The following is a 20,078-nucleotide window of genomic DNA, read 5'->3' on the forward strand; positions in this document are numbered from 1 at the left end:
CAGCCTGGACCAAGTCACAGGAACTGGGTAGCCAAGGGGCGTTGGAGCATGGTGAGAAGTCCAGGTGGAAACATGGAGGGCATGAAAGGGGAAATGGGAGATGAGGCTTTCAAGCATCCAGCCATCCCTTCTTACTTCAGTGGCTCTGTGGAGAATCATGTGAGGTGGTAGGCCTGAAAGTGCTTAAAAGGTAAGTGCTTTATACTGTGATGTCACGTAGATTCATGTGACACGGTGAGAAAACTCGGTGTCATCATCCTCGTCCTCATCATTGTCATTCTCATCATTATCGTGATGCTTCTGGCAGGACTCCCTCCCTAATGACGTCACGACCACCAGAATTTATCCTTCTGCTGCACTTCTGTGTCCTAAACACAGAGTAAGAATTGGATCCTAAAAGACAGTCATCTTTTTAAGAGTGAAAGATGCCAAGCAGATGTTCGTAGAAACCAAACAAGGCCGGCGAAGACTATAAGTTGGCTGAGAATAAAACAAAAGCACCTGGTCTGATGACCTAATTATCTTCATTGCCCCTGGTTAGTTAGCACCTCTCTTCCCTCAACAGAATGTCAGGGGACAGGGAGGGGACAACAGGTGGACTGGAACATATTTCTTCCCATAAGTACAAGGATTTAATGAAAAAAGGAAAAAAGATGACTTCAGGTTCATCTGCCCCAGTCTCTGCTGTTCTCATCATGAGAACCAGTCTTTTGGATTAAATTTCTCTGTGTCTATCTGTACAGCCACATTGAGAGACTGCTTGCGGGGTCCTTCATTTTACATGTTCAATATCTGCCTTCAGCTCTATCTTGTGGTTCTGAAGAACTTTCATTTTTTTCTGCTATGTGAAAAGATATATGCTGAAGCAATACGATAAAGATGAAAGCAAAATGATATGAAACTGGTTTTATATAATTTTACAAAATAGACAAACTCAGTGAATGTAGCCATGATTGTTTTCATTTAGTACTGTAGCAGTTTAAAAGTCGAAATAGGTCAGGAAACCTAAATCCCCTCCTCAGATAAAAGAAGAAAAGTGTGCAGGCATATTGAAAACTCATTGACATGTTTCATTAGGTTTTAAAATGTGTTAGAAAGCTCAGTGTGACCTCTTATCATGCCATCTGACACTCAGAATGTTCACATTAACTTGAACTTCTCTAGTGTTTGCAGCTATAGGAAGTCTCCTTTGGGGAAAAAAAAATCCCTGAAGAAGTTTTGGCCATCTGTAATTTTTCTCTAGGACTAGCGTTTTGCACACAATAATTTATGACAGTGGGGGTGCCCATGAGAACTCTGTTGCTTTGGCTTTTGTTTATTGGATTTGTAATTCTTACTGGACTGTACCCAGTCTGAACTGGACTGTCTGAAGGTGATGTGTGATGTGGCTCCGAATTCTTTTTTTTTAATCTAATTTAATTTATTTATTTCTTATACAGCAGGTTCTTATTAGTTATCTATTTTATACATATTAGTGTATACATGTCAATCCCAATCTCCCAGTTCATCCCACACACCTCCACCCCCCCCCCCACCCCCCGCTTTCCCCCCTTGGTGTCCATATGGTTGTTCTCTACATCTGTGTCTCTATTTCTGCCTTGCAAACTGGTTCATCTGTACCATTTTTCTAGATTCCACATATATGCATTAATATACAAATATGGCTCCAAATTCTTATAGTAGATCACCATATTGAAGATGTTCTACTACTGTAAAAAATTCATTTTAATTTTATTTATTTATATATTTATGCATGTATTTATTTAAAGAAACCATCAACATTTTGCTGTTTGGCTGCATCTTCACTGAATAAAAAGATTATAGAATTGTGGAGCTGAGAAAAAAAGACATACCCATTCTGTCATGTTGGTTCCTATAAACTGCCTGAATTAAGGCTCCATACTATTGATTGACAAAGGGTACCTAATATTCTCCAGCAGAAGTGGAAGAATAATTGCTTTATTTTCCCTTAGTGCTAACCAGTGATACCCTGTAGTTGTTTTTTTTAATAATGGGAATAGAGCCAGAGTTAAATTTGTCCACAAATTACTGATTTGGAAATAATATAATTACTATGCTTCAGATCAGCCTCTTAATTTTCCATATGAATTAGGTATTTTGCTTATTGACAAAATGTATTACAAAATCTGCTAATGGCTAGTACCAGTTTTTAAAATTTCTGAACCAATCCCGTAAGAGTGTTCCTGTTGGTATGAGTAACAATTAACAACTTAGTTAATTCATACAGTACAACACAGACTCTGGAGTCAGAATATCTGAGTTCAGTACCTGTCTTTACTATTTTCTTGCTCTGTGACCTTGGGCAAGTTACTCAACCTCTTCATATCTCTATTTCTTCATCTGGAGAGTAGGGATTACAGAAATATTTCTCCAACTAATAACACTCATTAAATATTATCTTCTCTTAAGTCTATGATGATTATTCATCCGTATCTGCTGTATCTGGACTTTATTCCCACTGGCCCTACTAGGAAAAGAAAAGCCAGTCTCTGAAAGTAACAATTGCAGTTTTCATATTGAGAAATTAATGTCCATTAGTGATATCTGAAGAAATAATCCATTGTTGGCTTTTGTCATTATCTTTCCTGACGGGTCTTTCCCGCCTCGCCATTCACTGATTACACCACCTCCAGAGTGAGCTTTCCTTGATCAGGTCTGACCCTCTCTATCCCACGCTTAGACCCCTTCTTTGTATTCTGCAGAAAAGTCCAGACTCTGGCATGATATATAACTTCCTATAACCAGATCCCTTCCTGCCTCTCTAGCTTCACTTCCTCTGCCTTCTTCAAAGCCTACTCTCAAAGTGTATTGCTTTTACTTATCACATTTTCTTCATCAGCCTCCTGGATTCTGAAATGCTGCTCAGTCTCCCATGTTGACCTTGTTTTTGACATTCACTACTCTCTTCTTTTTTTTTTTTAATTTATTTATTTATTTATGGCTGTGTTGGGTCTTCGTTTCTGTGCGAGGGCTTTCTCTAGCTGCGGCAAGTGGGGACCAGTCTTCATCGCGGTGCGCGGGCCTCTCACTATCGCGGCCTCTCTTGTTGCGGAGCACAGGCTCCAGTCGCGCAGGCTCAGTAGTTGTGGCTCATGGGCCCAGTCGCTCCACGGCATGTGGGATCTTCCCAGACCAGGGCTCGAACCTGTGTCCCCTGCATTGGCAGGCAGATTCTCAACCACTGCACCACCAGGGAAACCCCACTAGTCTCTTCTTGATGACCTCTAAGATTCTATTACCAGCTATGCTGCCTAAGGCTGCCCTTGGTAAGCTCCTGTGTGGACTCCACCAATCTAGGATTGTCCACCTTTTTTTACCCTCCTTTTCTTATCCCCCCAACAAATGAGTGAGATTTCCCCCAGAGTTCACCATAGTTTAGCAAGCAGGATCCAGTTTGTTGATTCAGTAAACAAAGTGAAACAAATGAAGAGTTTTATGTATATACTCTGAGCTTTGCTAATTCATCCTTGTACAAATGGGATGAAGCTTTGTTGTATTCAGGGAGAACCAGATTTGGAGCTTGGCCAGTGGCACAACTTTTTATATGGGAAAAGAAATTATATTTGATCAGGTCACAAATAAGCAATGAGTAGGGTCTTATCAATGTGTGAGGTTACTGAGTAATGGTATAAATAATACAGTTGACACTGTGCTTTCATATTTATTATTGAGTAAATGACAGCATATGGACAAAAGTGCACCATTTTACCATGTAAGCAACTAATTCAGTCATTAAATAATACGATTTAAGTAGAAAAATACGCCTTTGTACTGTTGTTTATCATTTACGAAAAAGAAACCAAAAATCTAGCAACCGACTAACCTAAAAGTTAAAGAATTTATTCTGTGGTTAAAGTCTGTGGTAAAAAGAATAAAAACATAAAAATGTTAATAAAGGTTGCAAAATTGCTAGGTCCAAATCTCTGCAATTGTTTTCTCCCTAAATCATGAATTCTCTGTGGGTTTTATTTTGAAATAGGTATTTCTGCTATAAAGTCTGATATCCTACTCTAAAGAGCGAGCAACTGGAATGCCACATTTTTGATGCATATTTTTGCAGCACAGAGGGGATTAAATTCTAAATGTCTCAGCTGTTAAAGGCCCCTTCAGACTTGCCCAAAAGAAGGAGAAAGCTTTCCCTAAAGCAATTCATCAGATCTATTTGGGCACAGTGACATTCTTTCAGAGCTTGTGTGGATGAGTTCTACTGAATAGTTCAAGTGTTTGCAGCTGCTTGGAATATTTAAGAAAAAGATATCTCTCAGTTCTTATCATTGTTCCCACGGGCTGGCCAATGCTCACCACTGGCTAATGTCCACCAAGGACCTCACAATTAGTGGTTATATCATAATAGTGACACCTTCCATTTTTGAGTGCTCACTGTGTGCCTGGAACTGTGCTCTGCTTTTTCCACCCATTATATCATTTAATGTTCACATGTCTGACCTTAGGGCAATGACTTATTAAATTTATGTCCGTTTTCTGCAGTACGAAAAGTTTGTTGAACTGAATCTTATGCCTTATAAACTTGAGAAGTACTTACTGTTGCTTTCTCTTACCTAATTGTTGGTTGTTGAATCTAGGGGATGCTCTGATTACCTCAATAAAGGCAGCAGTGATCACGTCCATAAACAAATCGTTAGACGTAGAACACATGTGTAAACAAGTAGAGTCTAATTTGCTGACTGTTGATAGACTCAAAACAGTTAAAAGAACAAGCAACTGATGGGATAAACTTAATTCAAACAACTGGAAACAAGGTGTGGTGTGTTCAATGGCAGTTTGGAATAAAATGAAGTGATTGATACATTTGATTGGAAAGTGAAGAATATTTTAGAGTTATAAAACAGCACTTTGATGTATTTATCTGTTCATTATCCTAATGTAAGCTAGATGGGACAGATAAATGCATCTGACTTAACGCATTTGGCTTATTATTCTTTGTTATGATTTGAACCTGTCCACTTCTCAGCACATCTCCCACTACTTATCAAATGACTTGCACGTTTCTGACCAAATTAAGGCCTTTCAAAAACTCCTGTGCCTTTGTCTGTGCTGTTCCCTCCGCCTGGCATGGCCTTCCCATCTCCACTTGCCTAACTCCTTCTTGTTCTTCAGGACTGCATTTGACCATCACCTGCTCAGACAAGCATTCTTTGAATTGTCCCATGCACGGCTCTCCCCACTCTTCCTCTGGACTGCCACAGTGCCCTGTGCATACCTCCATCACCCCATTTGATCTGTGGTATTATAGTTTTCTGTTTACTTGCCAGGTGCACTGAATTGTGACTCTTTGGAAGCATGGTCTGTCTGTCTGTCTTTTATGGTTTTATTTCTGTTTTTCAGCACCTTGCCAAGTCTACACAGAAAGTGGACTCAATGAGCAGTTGCAACTTGAAGGAGTGAATATATTCACGTATATCATGGATATTGGTATTTTGTTACTTCCCCAACTCCCATGTCCCTACACAGAGACACACACACATTCTCACTGCATTCTGGTGTCTGTAGATTGTGAGTAGCCTCATCCATGGTTTTCATTGTAGTTGTTGAAGCTCACGGTCATGATCTGGCAGAAGTGACTACTAGAAGAATGTACTTGTGTCCAGAATGTGCTTGACATTAGACCTCTTCTAGTGAAATTTCAGGGTGGTTTTATATTAGCACTATGGGAATGTGTTCATGTTAAACAAGAATATGGAAATATAAAGAAAGGCAAAGAATCGGGTTCAGACAATGCAACAGAAATGGGGCTGGAAGCCGGAGCTGTGTAAAGAGCCCATCTGCCCACTGCAGACTGTGATCCAGGTTCAGCACAGAGGAGTCAGTGTCTGGCTTCCACTCCCCGTTTGCTCCCCTCATCTGCTCTCTGCTCATTACTTGGTTCCCTTTGACAGAACATGGGAGGCAGACACAGATTACTTGGGGAGCGGGCTTTTACGAGTGTGATTTAATTCCATTTTGAAGTTTCTGTCAAAATGGCTGATTTATTTTCCTCTCATGGATGCATTATGTATGTGTTGCTATGTGAGATCAGTGAATTCAGAAAGGCCCTCCATGCTTTTGTCCCCAAACCCTCGGCCGTGCAACGCAATGTGGCAGCTGAGAGAAGCAGAGAGCCACGCTGGGCTCTGGAATAGACAAAGGCACAAATCCCATCTGGGTCTCCTTCAAAGCAAGCTGCTGTTTTGCAACAATCTACCCGTAAAAAAGGTTCTTACCAGTTTACTTAATGGGTGACTGGCCCTTTTGCTTTTATTTAGCCATCTGTTCTGGTCTGTGTCCCTTTCAACTTGTAAGATCCGTCACCTCATTTAAGCTGTTACCTTGACACATTGCGATGTTGTGGACATAGTGATTCCACAGAGGAGCAAATTAAAACAGGTTTTCATGATTAGAAAGTTAAATGAGGTAATGCTGTGGTAGTGGTGAGATGAGGGGTTTTGAGGAGGCAGAACTCAAGGGACTTTCAGGTGATTGGAAAATTGGGCTGGCTAGACAGGGGGATGGATGGGCTTTTACATATCACGGGAGCTGAGCAAGAGCAAAGACTTCTTTTGGGTGTCTGACTTTGTGGCCTTGCTCTGCTTCCCTGATGGAGACTGACCGGGGAGGATACAGGGGCCACCTTTGGGTTTCTTTTCTCCTTTGGGGCATTCTGTGATGAGTAAAAGGAAGCCGATTCCACCAGGAAGTGGCGAGCTAAAAACACAACAGCACCCATTCCCAGAAAGTTACTTAGTTTCCCTTAAGTTTGAAGAAGAATCAGGGGCGAAGCCCAACTTCAGGAAGGAATACTTCACTGTGTCTTTGAAACAGAGCAGGACCCTGTGGTCCTTCCTCACCCCATGTCCTCTGCCTGCCTTTTGTCTGTGGAAAAACCTTAGCCAGAGAATAAGTTTAATCAGAGAAGTGAGAAAATGCAGAACCAAAGGAAAACAGTCCAGCAAGACTAAATAATAATAGTTTAGTCAGTAAGCCTAGTCAAGGACCTTTAGTTCCTCCTCAAGGGCTATGGATACCATTCTGAGCCGTATCCTGTGAGCTGTCTTGTAGATACTGAAATCCCCACCAGGTGGAAGAAGTTAACTATGTGATGACAAGACTGTAGCCATGACATAAGCTGCCACAATTCTGAGAACTGACTTCAAAGAAATAGGAACCAACTGACCCTGGAACTCCAGACTAACTGTCCCTAACACAATCAAGATGATGCTGGTCAGACCGCCACATGACTAATTGCAAGATGACTGTCAGAGCTGACTGTGCTGTTTCTGCATGTAGCCCCGCCCCCTCCATCTTTAAAAGCTCTTGCCCACTGGTTGTCAGCGCCGGGGGCACTCAGCCTTTGGGCAGACGTCCACCCTCCCCCCCGGTGCTGGCGTCCAAAATAAAGCAAACTTTCCTTTCCATCAACCTTGCCTCTTTAGTACTGGCTTTTGAGCAGCAAGCAGCCGGACCCCCGCTTTCGGTTACATCTTCACCCCGGAGACAAGGCAGAGTTGTTCCTGACATCTGCCCTCAGCTCTGCTCTTTCTTCTTGCTCTAGACTTGACTTTCTGCCTGACCCCTTGATGGCTCTGTCCCGATGACCCATCAGTCCTTGAAAAGTAAGACTTAGAAAGCCAAGAGCTTCGTCTTCTTACTCTCTTAAATCAATTCTGCCCTTACCACCCTGGTTTCTCCTGATATGATGAGTAGTACTGCAGTTACCTGCACTCAAAATCTCAGGCATCTCTGAATTTTCCATCTGCCACTTCTATCCAATCAGTAGCCAAGTTCTCTGTCTTCCACCTAAATTGAGTTTCTCATGTCTTTTCTCACCTTTTTACACTCCCTGCCACTGCTCTCATTTCCATCCCTCATTACCTCTGTCCTAGCCAATTGGAATGCTCTCCTAACTAGTTGCTGCCTATCTCTGGTTTCTCCCTGCTCCAAAGCACCTTACACACTGGCGTTTGATTAAAACAGTCACATTTCAAAAATTAAACAGACAAAAATCTCCTTCGGCTTTCCATCAACTAACAAATTCAGTAGAGACTTCTCAGCTTGGTATCTGAGACAGTCCATACAGTTATCGTTTGTATTTTCAGCTTTTTCTTTTTCTCTGTGTCCCAGTAAAACAAAGTGCTATGTGGCTATGAATAACTTCATGTTTTCTTTCCTCCTTACTCTGTTCCCTCTTCCTAGAAAGCTGTGCTCACACATCTCTATTGATTAAAATGCATGAATTTTATCAAGCTCAGTCACAAACACATCTCTCCTTTCCCCATGGCAGTCAGATGCAGTTGCTCCTACTCTGGTTTGATGACAGCGTGTTTAGGGGATGTTGTTATGCTGCTTGATGTGGATTTTTTTCCGACTCTTATCGTTAGCTTTTTGAATCTTTTGCATATCCTACAGCACAAAGTTTCCTTCCTGTAGAGGGTGCTAGATAAAGAAGCGGAATATGATTTGTAAGGGGACTGGGTCTATAAGAATGTGAAAAATCCATTTATTCATTCACTCAGGAGTGTGTTGGGTGCCTACAGTATGTAAGGTACTGTGTTAAGGACCTAGGATACTCAGAGCAGTATGGCACAGTACATCCCAGTTCTCCAGGAACTCAAAATTACATGCAGGAAAAGTCACATAAGGAATTACACCATGAAAAATGCACAACAGTAGAAGTGCCTTCAAAGTATTGGAGTGGTGGGTACGTCTTACCTCTTTTGGGGTAGATAGGTTGGGGCTGATGGTGGGGAGGGAAATGAGCAGTTAGGAAAGGCTTCCTGTAGTTGGGAATGTCTGATTTGGGTTTTGAAAACTGAATAGGAGTCACCAAGGAAGATAGGAAGGTAGGGAGGGATTGGGATGGGATGGAAAGATAATCCAAGAAATCTGCTGTTTGTTCTCAGAGGCTCAGCACACTAGGGCAACCTGGTCACCAAATGGTTATTTTCTGTCTCCAAGTGAAATATCCTAAGTGACAAAAAGTCCTTTGATCCCTTTGAAAGAGAAAGGGAGAGGAAGCACCTCTCAGAGACTGCTTTTGACTGAAAGTCATTCATTCTTCTTCTCTTTTTTTTTTGACTGTTTTGTAGAGAAAGTCTGTGATTGCAGTGAGCTTCATAGCAGCCTTCCTCTTCCTGCTGGTTGTGCGCCTTGTGAATGAAGTGAATTTTCCATTGCTACTAAACTGCTTCGGACAACCTGGTGCAAAATGGATACCATTCTCCTATACGTACAGGCGGCCCCTTCGAACTCACTATGGATACATAAATGTGAGGACGCAAGAGGTAAGACCTCAGAGGGTTACATAGGGTTTGAGGGTATCCATGGTAACAGCTTTTCTTTAGGAGCAAGGTGGCTTGCAGTCAATGAACTCATTACTCTCTGCCCCAGCGAGCTTCTTTGGGTCCCTGACATTTTCTGTTTTCCCCTTCTTAGACATTTACTGACACACGTCTAAAATCTGCTGCCCCTCCTACATCAAATCTTCTGATTCACTGACTTCATGTGGAGTTGAGGAAGCAATTACATGTTTTCCTGGTGGTTTGTGGCATAACATACATATCTTTCCATTTAGAAACTCTGATCAGCAGTTACCAGCTGGAGAACTGGCTGGCTTTATTTCCTGGAGGTCAGCTGGTTGGGGACAGCTCTTTGTAGAACTGCAGAGAAGCATTTATACTCTTTAAAACTCTGTAATCCTTAGACCTGGAGCTAGAAAAGGCCAAGCTGATTTAAAAATTCTCAGTGGCTGCAGAGATAATGGGATTTAAAGAGTTTCCAAATTTAAAGGGGTTAAAATCATTCAAATCCTATAATCACTGAACCTCTAAATCTTTGTAGCCAGTTGATGGTACAGAAGAGGATGGAGGTATATGGACAAGTAGAAAGTACACACTGTGCCAGCACTTTTGCAAGCAAGGATTTGTGTCATGGAGTGAAGTAGAAATAAAATGGACCTCACAAAATGTAGGAAGTGTATAGAAGTGATTAATAAAATTGTTTTTACCATTTGTTTCAATGGAGTGGGATGAATGTGAGGTTAATATTCATCGATGCCAAGTCCAAGCCTGTTGGAAGTTGTTGGTGACAAAGGTACAAGTCATTAGTGTGTCTACATCACTGGGAAGAGTTTTGGATCAGATCCCATTGAAAGGTCATTTTTGCAAAGATACGAGAGAGGAGAGTTACCCACAGAATGCTACTCCCATCCCAAGAGTTATTCTTACCATCAGGGAGGGATGTTGAAAACTGGCTTGGTCCAGACCCTTTTGTAGGCAATTTCATGCCTGAGTCATTGCTTCTGGTTAATTTGATTCTTTGAAAATTGTTTCTATATCTGCAGGATTTACAAGCTTTTTATTAGACCTTTATAGTTAAAAAAAAAGGCACCATTAATAACATAAATTTTTAGGAGCCTTGATGCTTCTCCTTTAATTGGCTTTGAATTAATTTTTTTAATAGTGTCTATTGCTTGAATTTGTTGAGTGTCCTAATAAATTGATTACCTATATAAAAATGTATCTCTTAGAGAATAGTTTGTCTCACTCTTGTCTTTTGCTACTTTTATTTCTGGCTGTCATTTAATATTCTATAACTCTACTGGATTGTGTTAATCATTTCACAAGTGCCTGTCATGGGTAGAAAATGAAACATGTGCCTGAATTGTCTCACGAATTACTTTCATGAGGGAAATCCCACCAAATATCAAAGAACCTTTCATTTGTTTAAATGTTAATAGACTGGATTTTGGAGTGTTAAGGGGAAAACTGACCTAGGACTGCAGTTATTTAATTAGACATATTAACCAGCCACCTTTGAAATTCTTTTGGTATAGTTTTTAATACAATGACTTTACTACGGGATATTGATCATTATTTTGACCATGTGGAGGTAATTTCTTGAGAGGGAACATGATTACTGGAAAGAGTTTTTAGACTACAGAGGCACACAGGCATGATTTGAGTGCCAGTTCTCACACTTACAAAAACAAGGTCAACTAGCAAGTTATCATGAGGATTAAATAGGACAAAGTGCATAAGGTGCCCAGTTCCAAATTGATATTCAATGAATGAGTTTCTTTTGCTGTCCCAGTACTTACCAGTTATGACATGAAATGCTCAGTGTGAACAACACCAAAATACCAAAGTCTAGAGTACCAGACTTTAAATTTTAAGGGATCTGGATTCAGGGCAGTAAACATATGGAGGAGTTCCCAATCTCATTAGAAATCAGAGTTTTGCAAATTAAAACCACAATGAGAAGGAAGAAAAATAGCACAAGGAGGTAAATGTACACTAAATATCAGATTGGCAAAAAATCAAGAATCCAACAATACCAAGTGTTGGTGATGATGGGGAACAATAGGAACTCATGTACTAGCAGGGGGAACAAGCACTTTGGAAAAAACAGCTTCCCATTATCGATTAAAGCTGAAGATCTGCATACCCTACGTCCCAGCATTTCCAGTCATCCGTATATTCACTAGAGACATGCATGAGCACATGCAGTGGGAGGCGTGGATGACACGTGTAGCAGCATTATTCGTAACAGCTAGAACCTGGAAGCAACCACATGTCTCTCAGTAGGAGAATGGTTAAAATTGTGCTACATACACTGGAATACCACACATCATTGGAAATGAGGAAATTGCAGCCATAGGTGATAATACGTATGAATCTTAGACAAACATAATTTTGAGCAAAAGATGCAAAAAATGAGAGAATACAAACAGTGTGATTCAATTTATAGATCACAGGAAGAGGCAAAACTAAACGATGTTGTTTAGGGAAATGTATAGGAGGTAAAACTAAAAAGGAAAAAAAAAGAGCAAGGGAATTAAATATCACGTAAGTGAGAAGAGCAGTTACCTCTGAGAGAAATGTGTGGTTTGTGATTAGTGCGAGTTTCTGAGATATCAGCAACATCCTATCTGTTGATCCAGCTGGAAGTTACATGGGGGTTCACATTCTGAATATTTATTAAATATGCATTCATGTTGTATGCACTTTTCTCTATGTCTATTTTATAATAAAGAATTAAAAATACGTTCTGAGACCATGTAGGATATTTATTGACTGGAATCACACAAAGCGTTTTCATCTACTTTAACAGCAAGAAATATTTAACTAAAAAAAGCAATGGGTTAGTAACCTATCTAAAATAAATTAAAATATTTGAAATAGGCAATTTCATTTTATGTAAAAACTAGCAGATATCCAGCTAACTTATTCCTCTAGTCTATGCATGATAGAAAGGGAGGCCCCATGCTGTAACAGTACAGGTAATAAGCAGAAAATTTTGCATGGAAGTTGAAAAACAATGTGTAACACTCCAGAAGAATGACAGATTTTCCTCCACACTCAGATTGTTCTAGGCTAAATTGGGAGGAAAACAAATTTTGGTGACCCTTGTTGATTTCATCTTTCCTTCTCAAAATTCTACCCTTCCCACCCCCATGTCTGTGCTCTACTCTTAGCCCAAATGCTCTGTGCATTAGTCCTCACCAAATAATGGCTTCAAGCGCAGGCCTTGCCAGAGATAATTGCATTAGACTATTAGACTCAGAACGAAAAATCTTCAAGAGCCAAAGTAATATAGCAAAAATGATAAGTGGTGGATTTGATGTTCTGGGGCAAATAGCTATAATAGTGGCCCCCAAATTTTGCTTCAAAGATAACTACACACTCCTGTGTGCCTATTCACTCTATTCTAATCCGGAGAAGGGTCAATAGCTATGGCTGAGCTGAGTCAAGTGGTAACCAAGATGATCTATTTATTTGAAAATCTTGGTCCTTGAGGTTTTTTCAGAAATTTCTCAGAAGAAAGCACATGCTTTCTAGAAACCACCAGAAGTCCAAGAATTTTTTTAAACACGTAGACATGCCAGCAATGATTTCCAGACTTAGAGCCTCTGCAAACATGATCATTGTTGATGATGGTTTTATGGCCCAATGCTTTAGCTGGATCAGACATTGCAGCCACTAGACAAAAATTTTATGAGCAGAAATGTTTACAAGAAAGAATGTCTCTCCACTACTGTCTAAAAAAAGATGGGGCGTGGGAGTGGCAGGATTAGGTCGAAGATTTCGCGGACACTGGAGAGCTGAGTTGCTTGGGAGCAAAATTTGATTATCTTGCTATCTTTAAAAACACACCATGGTAAAGCAATTATACTCCAATAAAGTTGTTAAAAAAAAAAGAAATAGTAAGTGAAAAATTAAAAAAAAATAAAATAAAATTAAAAAAAAAACCAGAAATGAGATGAGTTCCGGTCCCTTTGGCTTGGCAGAAGCGGAAGTATAAGCAATCTCATGAATCTGTGACAGTCTGTTGTGAAGGCCTCCTATATAGTAAATTATACTCAGTTCAAGCTCGGCTTCATTTTATCAATTCACCTAGTTTTTGAATGATCTGCTCCCAAAGGAAGTACAAGAAGTAAATGTACGAAGAACACAGGAGAGAGAAATAGATGGACTTAGTTATATTTCATATGGTTGGAGTATTTTTTTTCTGGTCCAGATCCATAAAAAGGAATATGCAGTGAAAACTATGAGGACTAATCTAGAAGAGTTAAATTGAAAGAATTAAAATACCCATCCCACCACAATAATGACAGTCTAAATATAATGCAGTTAGTGATTGGCTCCTATTTTTTGCCCTGTCCCCCTTCCCTTTCCTAACCAGTATAGGCTAAAGTTCTTATATTTGGGGGAGGAGAAGTCTTGAGAAGCAGGGAAACAAAATGAGTGCCAACTAACTCGGTGAGTGCTGACATGCTGAAAGCCCCTGCTGGCCACAGAACCCAGAATTCCTCATCAGTACTTATGTTTGAGCTGACCACCACCAGGAGGTAGTGCCATGCTGACACTGGGACCGGGAAAGATTTAGATTTTGCAATAGGTCCTATACTTCCCCTGTGTCCCACCCCCGTTTTAATCCCTGACCTGCTAGCTGTTCATACTTGCCCTTTCATGTCACTACTGATTAATAATGCAACCTTCCATTTTAACAGGACTGAATTTGTGAGACTCCACCTATAGCTTTATGGCAGTTACTGTATTATCCTTTGACCTTGGACATGGTAAAAAGCATATAACATCTATATGTGTTTCAAAAAAAAAAAAAAACATCTGTGCTTGGCAGTATCCTGGGAACTCTGCTTTCTCCTTAATGCAAGTTTTAATGATTCATTTTAAATTAATTGTGGCAGAAAAAAGGTATAAAAGACCAAAGTACCACAGGGCTTGGTTCCAGGTAATGATTGTTTCTCCCTGTTGAGATCATGTCAGATTTTGAGGAAAGAGAAGGAAATTAACTTTAGGCTAGATTCTATCTGTAATTTCCCAACCATGGAATCAGTCATTGTGTTATCTTTTTTGTGGTGACCTGGTGTGAGACATTGCTCAGAGCAAGCAACCTGCAACTTGTTTGCATTAACGACTAGATAAGAGAATCAAGCTCTGGAGATCAATAGGATGCCACAGCCAGATCTTCCTGGTGATCAGGGGGGTGACAGATGTCTCCCTCAGATCTGATAAGAGAGCCCTAACACATTAGAGCTGCAGAGGATTTCAGGTATTTGGGGCAGAGTGGTCTTTCAGATGGTGCTAAAGATGTGCTAAGTGAAGAAGCACAGGATTTCTAGAACATAGCAATCAAGTTGTAGGGCTTATATTGGTCTGCTTAACAATTTAATGAGGCCGAAATATGTCTCTTTTAAAGAGAGAACATTTTAAAGCTTCAAGTAGACTAAATAAGAATACTTAGGATCAGTTGCTGTGACAGACAGGCTGCACTAGCCTAATTAAAGACGTGCATAACATATTGATGTTGCAATAGCATTTCCCGAATTGTAGTTACAACAACAATTAAGAAACAGAGCTGACTTTCTTGGCAGTAAAAGCACACAGTGCACACATTCAAATAAATGTGCACATGTAACTAAAGCTGACATGAATAGGTTTTCTGTATTTGGGAATATAGGCTTTGGATTTTACATAAGTATATTGAGAGCAATTATATGCAAATATATGTTCCAAAAGTTTAAAACTGATCAATTTAATTGTTAACTAAAATCTGAACATTCCATTTGTGTAATCGTAAAACAAAATAACTTTCAACTATTGGCTTGTATTAGGAAAGGAAACAACTAAATTAACATGTAGCAAAGGTTACTTCTTTGGCATGGGCATATTGGTTTGGTCATTTTGAAGATAATTTATCTTTTTCCTAAGCCTCAGGGAATGTGTTTATTGAGTGGAGACAAGATTATGTTTCACAGTCTGGTTGTGAAAGAGCAGCTCCCAAACGGTGGCCAGATCTCAAGGCAGTCTAAGCTCCACTGCCAAATGAGAGGGACGGACATTGCTGTGGGTTATAATTCTTTTGTGGGGAAGGTGAGCCATGTGCATAGCGTAAGGATTTGATGGGATAGAGAGAGAAGGGAAAGTAGAGTTGAAGAGAAGAGCGAAAGTTTTGCACTGTCCATTTTTCTTCAGCTCCGACCACTCCCAGTAGGCCAAGAGCACTACACTTAGCCATAGTAAACTAATGTCTGCACTAGGAATCACCACTGCCTCACGCTCTGTTGATTCATTTTTCACCTCTCTCTGGTTCCATTACCCTTAGTTTTTATCTTCCTGTTCCCCATACTGTTTGGTTGGTTACCCGGTCTTGGAGTGCTCTTATCTTGATCCTGATGCCACGAAAACTGTATATGAGGTCACTTCTAATAAGGCTTCATTTTGTGGACCCCTGACAGGGACATGGCACCCCATGTTCAAGGGGCCCCTGAGGCACCACCATAGGCCTGCGTGATCCTCTGACTTTCCAGGGAAAGAAATCAGACACCTGTGGGGGCAATAAGTAGGGCAATCTGCCTGGAATGCAACTTACTCTAGGGGATAGAAGATAGAGGATGCATTCACTGGGTAATTATGATCTGGGGATGTGAATGGGATCCCTGGAAAAGGAAAAACTACATTCTTACTTGCAAAACAGTAATGCATATGTACAATGTATGTATCCATCCATATTCATGAACCACTGTGTAAAATATACAGAAAATAGATCCATATGCACATACATGCATGCAATATATACACGCACCCATGCTCACAGGACAATTTACACTCTCTTAAATACAAACGTACAGAGACTATATACATATACACTATATTATATCATAAAATGGTTAATAAATATAATTATCTGGTTAAGTACATATAGTGCCTTTTATTGCTCGCCACTGTCCCTTTATTACAGAAACAATCCCTTCCCTTCTGACTACAGGGGTGAGCAGAAAATTCAGGCCAGTGATTGACCAATCTCGTGACGGGTCAAGGGGTGGACACATGGCCCGAGATGAGCCACTCTGAACCCTTCCCAGAGTTTATTGTTTTTCTGTGTAATGCTGTGAGAAAGGCCCTCTTTTCTTTTTAGTGGTAGAGCTGTGGAGATATGATTCTCTGGGTGTCAGTGGCTGTGTTCCCTGGAGAGAATGAGACCAAGACGTTGAGAGAAGCAGAAACCAGTTGCAGAGCTCAAGCAAGGGCCTGGACAGTACTCTAGGGCTGAGACCAGCCATCCTTGAAGTCAGCCTACCCACCTCTGTGGTTTGAGTGTAGAAGCCAGTAAATAGCTCTCCTTCAGGTCTGCAGATTTTGATTATGTTTTGGTCATCTGCAACCACAAGAGTCCTAGCTGATATATATATATACACATTACATATTATAGTTATTTGACAGCAACAGCAACCAAACATTCTGAAACTCATCTTTAAACAAGGTGCTGCCTGGAGGATGTGAGGAGCTTTCTTTCCAAATCCATGCTTCAAACCTGCTGTGAGGCCGAGTATGAGGAGACATATCTGTCAGTCCATCCATTGGCTCAGGTGTCTGTAGAGATGCGCCCTATATATCTCCCTGCTCAAGGACATATGTTTAGGAAATTAGCTTGTCCTTTTGAGGTAGGAATGTGAAGGTCACAATTTCCCAAGGTTATATAGCCAGAAAATGACCCGATAAGACTCATTACTTACAGAATTTCTAGTCTTACTCAACTGATTAATCATATAGTTTTATGATGATTATTCAGATGAAATCTTCCTTATTGCTATGAGGCATCATCAGTCAAAACAGATTGATTTTTACTTTACAAATCACATCTGTTATTGATGAAAGATCTGGTATTATCATGGTTTTCAACGTAGTAATTGGTTCCCCAGGAAGATATAAGGGAATTTTATTCATTATCCAACCTTAGATAGAAAAATGCTCATTTGCCAGTTGTCATGTTAACACTCTTGAAAGGGGCCTATTAGAAATTCAAATATCAAATTACCTCATTTGTGACAAGCAAAGAAAAACAAAACAGAGTACCCACAAAGACCACCCTGACTTGAAAGTTGAAAAAGATAATAGAACTGGGGCCCTAATGGTAAGGGTTTTTGTTCATCTTTTCTCAAGTTCCAGCTAATAGCCTGATGGAGTGACCAGCACAAAACCATTCATCAAGTAGCAGTTCAGCCACCAAATATTGAATAAGTCCTTGTTCAGTTCCAGACAATGTGCTAAGGCTCAGCAATGAACTCCACTTTAAAGAAAAATTAAGATTGGGGTTCACTAAGGAAGAGAAAGAGATAGGTTTGGTTCGATTACAAGTATGCTGGAACAATACCACCTAGAGGGCATTGACATTTCAGCAAAACAGATTGATTCTGTTGCTGTTAAGAATAGTGAACATTCAAGTAATTTCAACTGAACAATTGTATTCAATATCTGGAAGATAATTTGTCACTAAGTAGATGGCATCAAATTGTGATTTCATATTTTACAGAGTAGGCTTACAAAGGCTTACTTACAAAAGAAAAATATTCATTAAAGTATTTTTTATTTCAAGAGTAACTATATAGCTCCTATATTAAATATTATTCTGTAAGGCTTTGGAAGCGGTATATCTGGTTAATTGAGTAATCTGGCTAATAGAATATTTTAAAGTATTTAATAAACAGATTATTTTAAAGGAAAATGAAATTAAGAGTTCTGGTGTGGCAATACGGTGGCCTGAGATAACCTGACAATTCTGCTGTAACACCAGGACATGCTGGATAAAATAGGATATATTATTTAATGCCCAGCTGGCTTTGCTAGAAAGGAGGGAAATCGTCAGGCATCAGAAACTGAGAAGGAATGGAAAGAGATGTATAAGCATGAAAACTGATGGTGTGGTTTCCTGGGAGTTTATCAGTATCAGTGACTGAGGGGATGGGTAATATCCACCCTACAGGTTAGAGGGCAAGGCCTGGGCCAGCAAAGGCAGAGAGTGAGAAACCCCCCTCCCCCATCCTAAAGCTGGGCTTTTACAAGCTTTCCCCAAGTGAAAGGTTGGGCTAGGAAAGAAATCATGAAAACTGGCATAGAAAACAGATGAGGAAGCTTATATGTATCTTTGGTCTTTAGATAATAAAAAATTGTCCCTGGAAATTCAAAATGCCAGACCTGTACCCTAGTGGTTTTACAATTTGAATTTTACTGCTTGCACTTTCTAGGAACTCTGCAAGCTGAGAAATCAACCAAAAATTTGGTCCCTATCTGGTAGTAAACTGGGGCTAAAGGAATTGGGACTCCTCTAGAGGGTGTTCCCATAACCCAGACACAAGGGATTCTTAGAATGCACTGTTAGAAATTATAAAACACAAGGAAATGGTCTATTTATTGTGATTATTCACATGCTTTGCTATAAAAAAAATATGACTGTTTGACTATGATGTGTTTCCCTATGCCCAATTGTGGTGTTTCATAATATACTGAACATTTGCTCTACCATCCTCCTCAATTGAAAATTCTGAATTCCAAAATATACCTAGTCAAAAGGACTTGGGATAAGGGATCATGGGCCTGTGTGTTTAAACACCTCACACACCATTATCTTTTAGTCCTTACAGACAACATACTATTTCACTAACTCATTTTCCAAGGCCCCAAATTGGTGACGCTATGCCTGTGACTTTGGTTATCCTGTGAGGCAAAGGAAGAGACTGAGAATGCCTTGGTCAGCAAATTACATTAAATGGTTTCATGGAGGCTTCATCCGTTCAAGTCAGAAAGCTCATTGGATCACACTTGCTGAAGCCACTACATGCTGGGCACTTTGCTAAGCTCGGGAATTGTAAAGACGAGAACACTCTTTGTCTAAAAATACAGAACAATTTTTCTTAATGTTAAATGGTAATAAGCGAGATAGAGTAGTATATGTAGAGGATTACTTTAACTCTTTATATGTAGACGTAGAAAGAAGGTTTAGAGACGATACCTCAAAATATTAACTGTAGTGGTCTATGTCTGGGTGGTACATTTTAGATGACCTTTTGCTTAAACATGTTTTCCAGTTTTTATACAATGAGCACGTATTGCACTTATTACTAGAACAAATTACTAGACTTAAATACTTTATTTTTTAAGCAATATCTATCTGTGAAACAGCTGTTTCTGTCATCAAAAAAATAGAATTTACAATATCTAGATAGATATATTGTTTGGAGTACTTTTAGAAGTGAGTATTCTTTTACTCCTTTGTGGGTTGCTTATAGTGACTTCCTTCCAAAGAGTACAACATGGAAATGGGAAAAAAAGTAATTTTACAGTGGAGAAACTTGACAGACTCTACCTCAGCCAGGTGCAAGGTCAACATCAGTAGCGATAAATCATGTTGGTAGTATGTTCCCTTAGGAAGATGTGATGAAAATGGCAGTTTGCCTCTGTAGTCTTCTTCCCCCAAACCCATAACCCCTGACTAATGAGAAAAACACCAGAAAAAAAACAAGGAAAGTCTGAGAAACTGCCAGAGCCAAGAGGATCCTAAGAAGATATGTCTACTAACTGTAACGTGGTATCCTGGATGGGATCTCGGAACAGAAAAAGGGCGTTAGGTCAAAACTAAGGAAATCTCAATCAAGTATGGACTTTAGTTAATAGTAATTTACCAGTATTGTTTCATTCATTATAACAAATGTATCATACCAAAATACGATTTTTATAATAGGGATAACTGGATGTGGGGTATAT

At 39.9% G+C, this 20,078-nt stretch overlaps 1 protein-coding gene across 4 annotated transcripts in view; it reads left to right on the top strand.

Moving 5' to 3' along the window:
- ST6GALNAC3 (ST6 N-acetylgalactosaminide alpha-2,6-sialyltransferase 3) overlaps nt 1-20,078 on the top strand; it is a 567,689-nt gene that overhangs the window by 237,737 nt on the left and 309,874 nt on the right. For all 4 annotated transcript variants that reach the window (XM_059899430.1, XM_059899440.1, XM_059899466.1 and 1 more), the window contains exon 2: nt 9,105-9,299. In XM_059899430.1, the coding sequence (XP_059755413.1) occupies nt 9,105-9,299 (195 nt within the window). The remainder of the gene's footprint in view (nt 1-9,104; nt 9,300-20,078) is intronic.

Source organism: Balaenoptera ricei, chromosome 1, assembly GCF_028023285.1.
Source record: "Balaenoptera ricei isolate mBalRic1 chromosome 1, mBalRic1.hap2, whole genome shotgun sequence".
In the NCBI taxonomy this organism is placed as follows: Eukaryota; Metazoa; Chordata; class Mammalia; order Artiodactyla; family Balaenopteridae; genus Balaenoptera; species Balaenoptera ricei.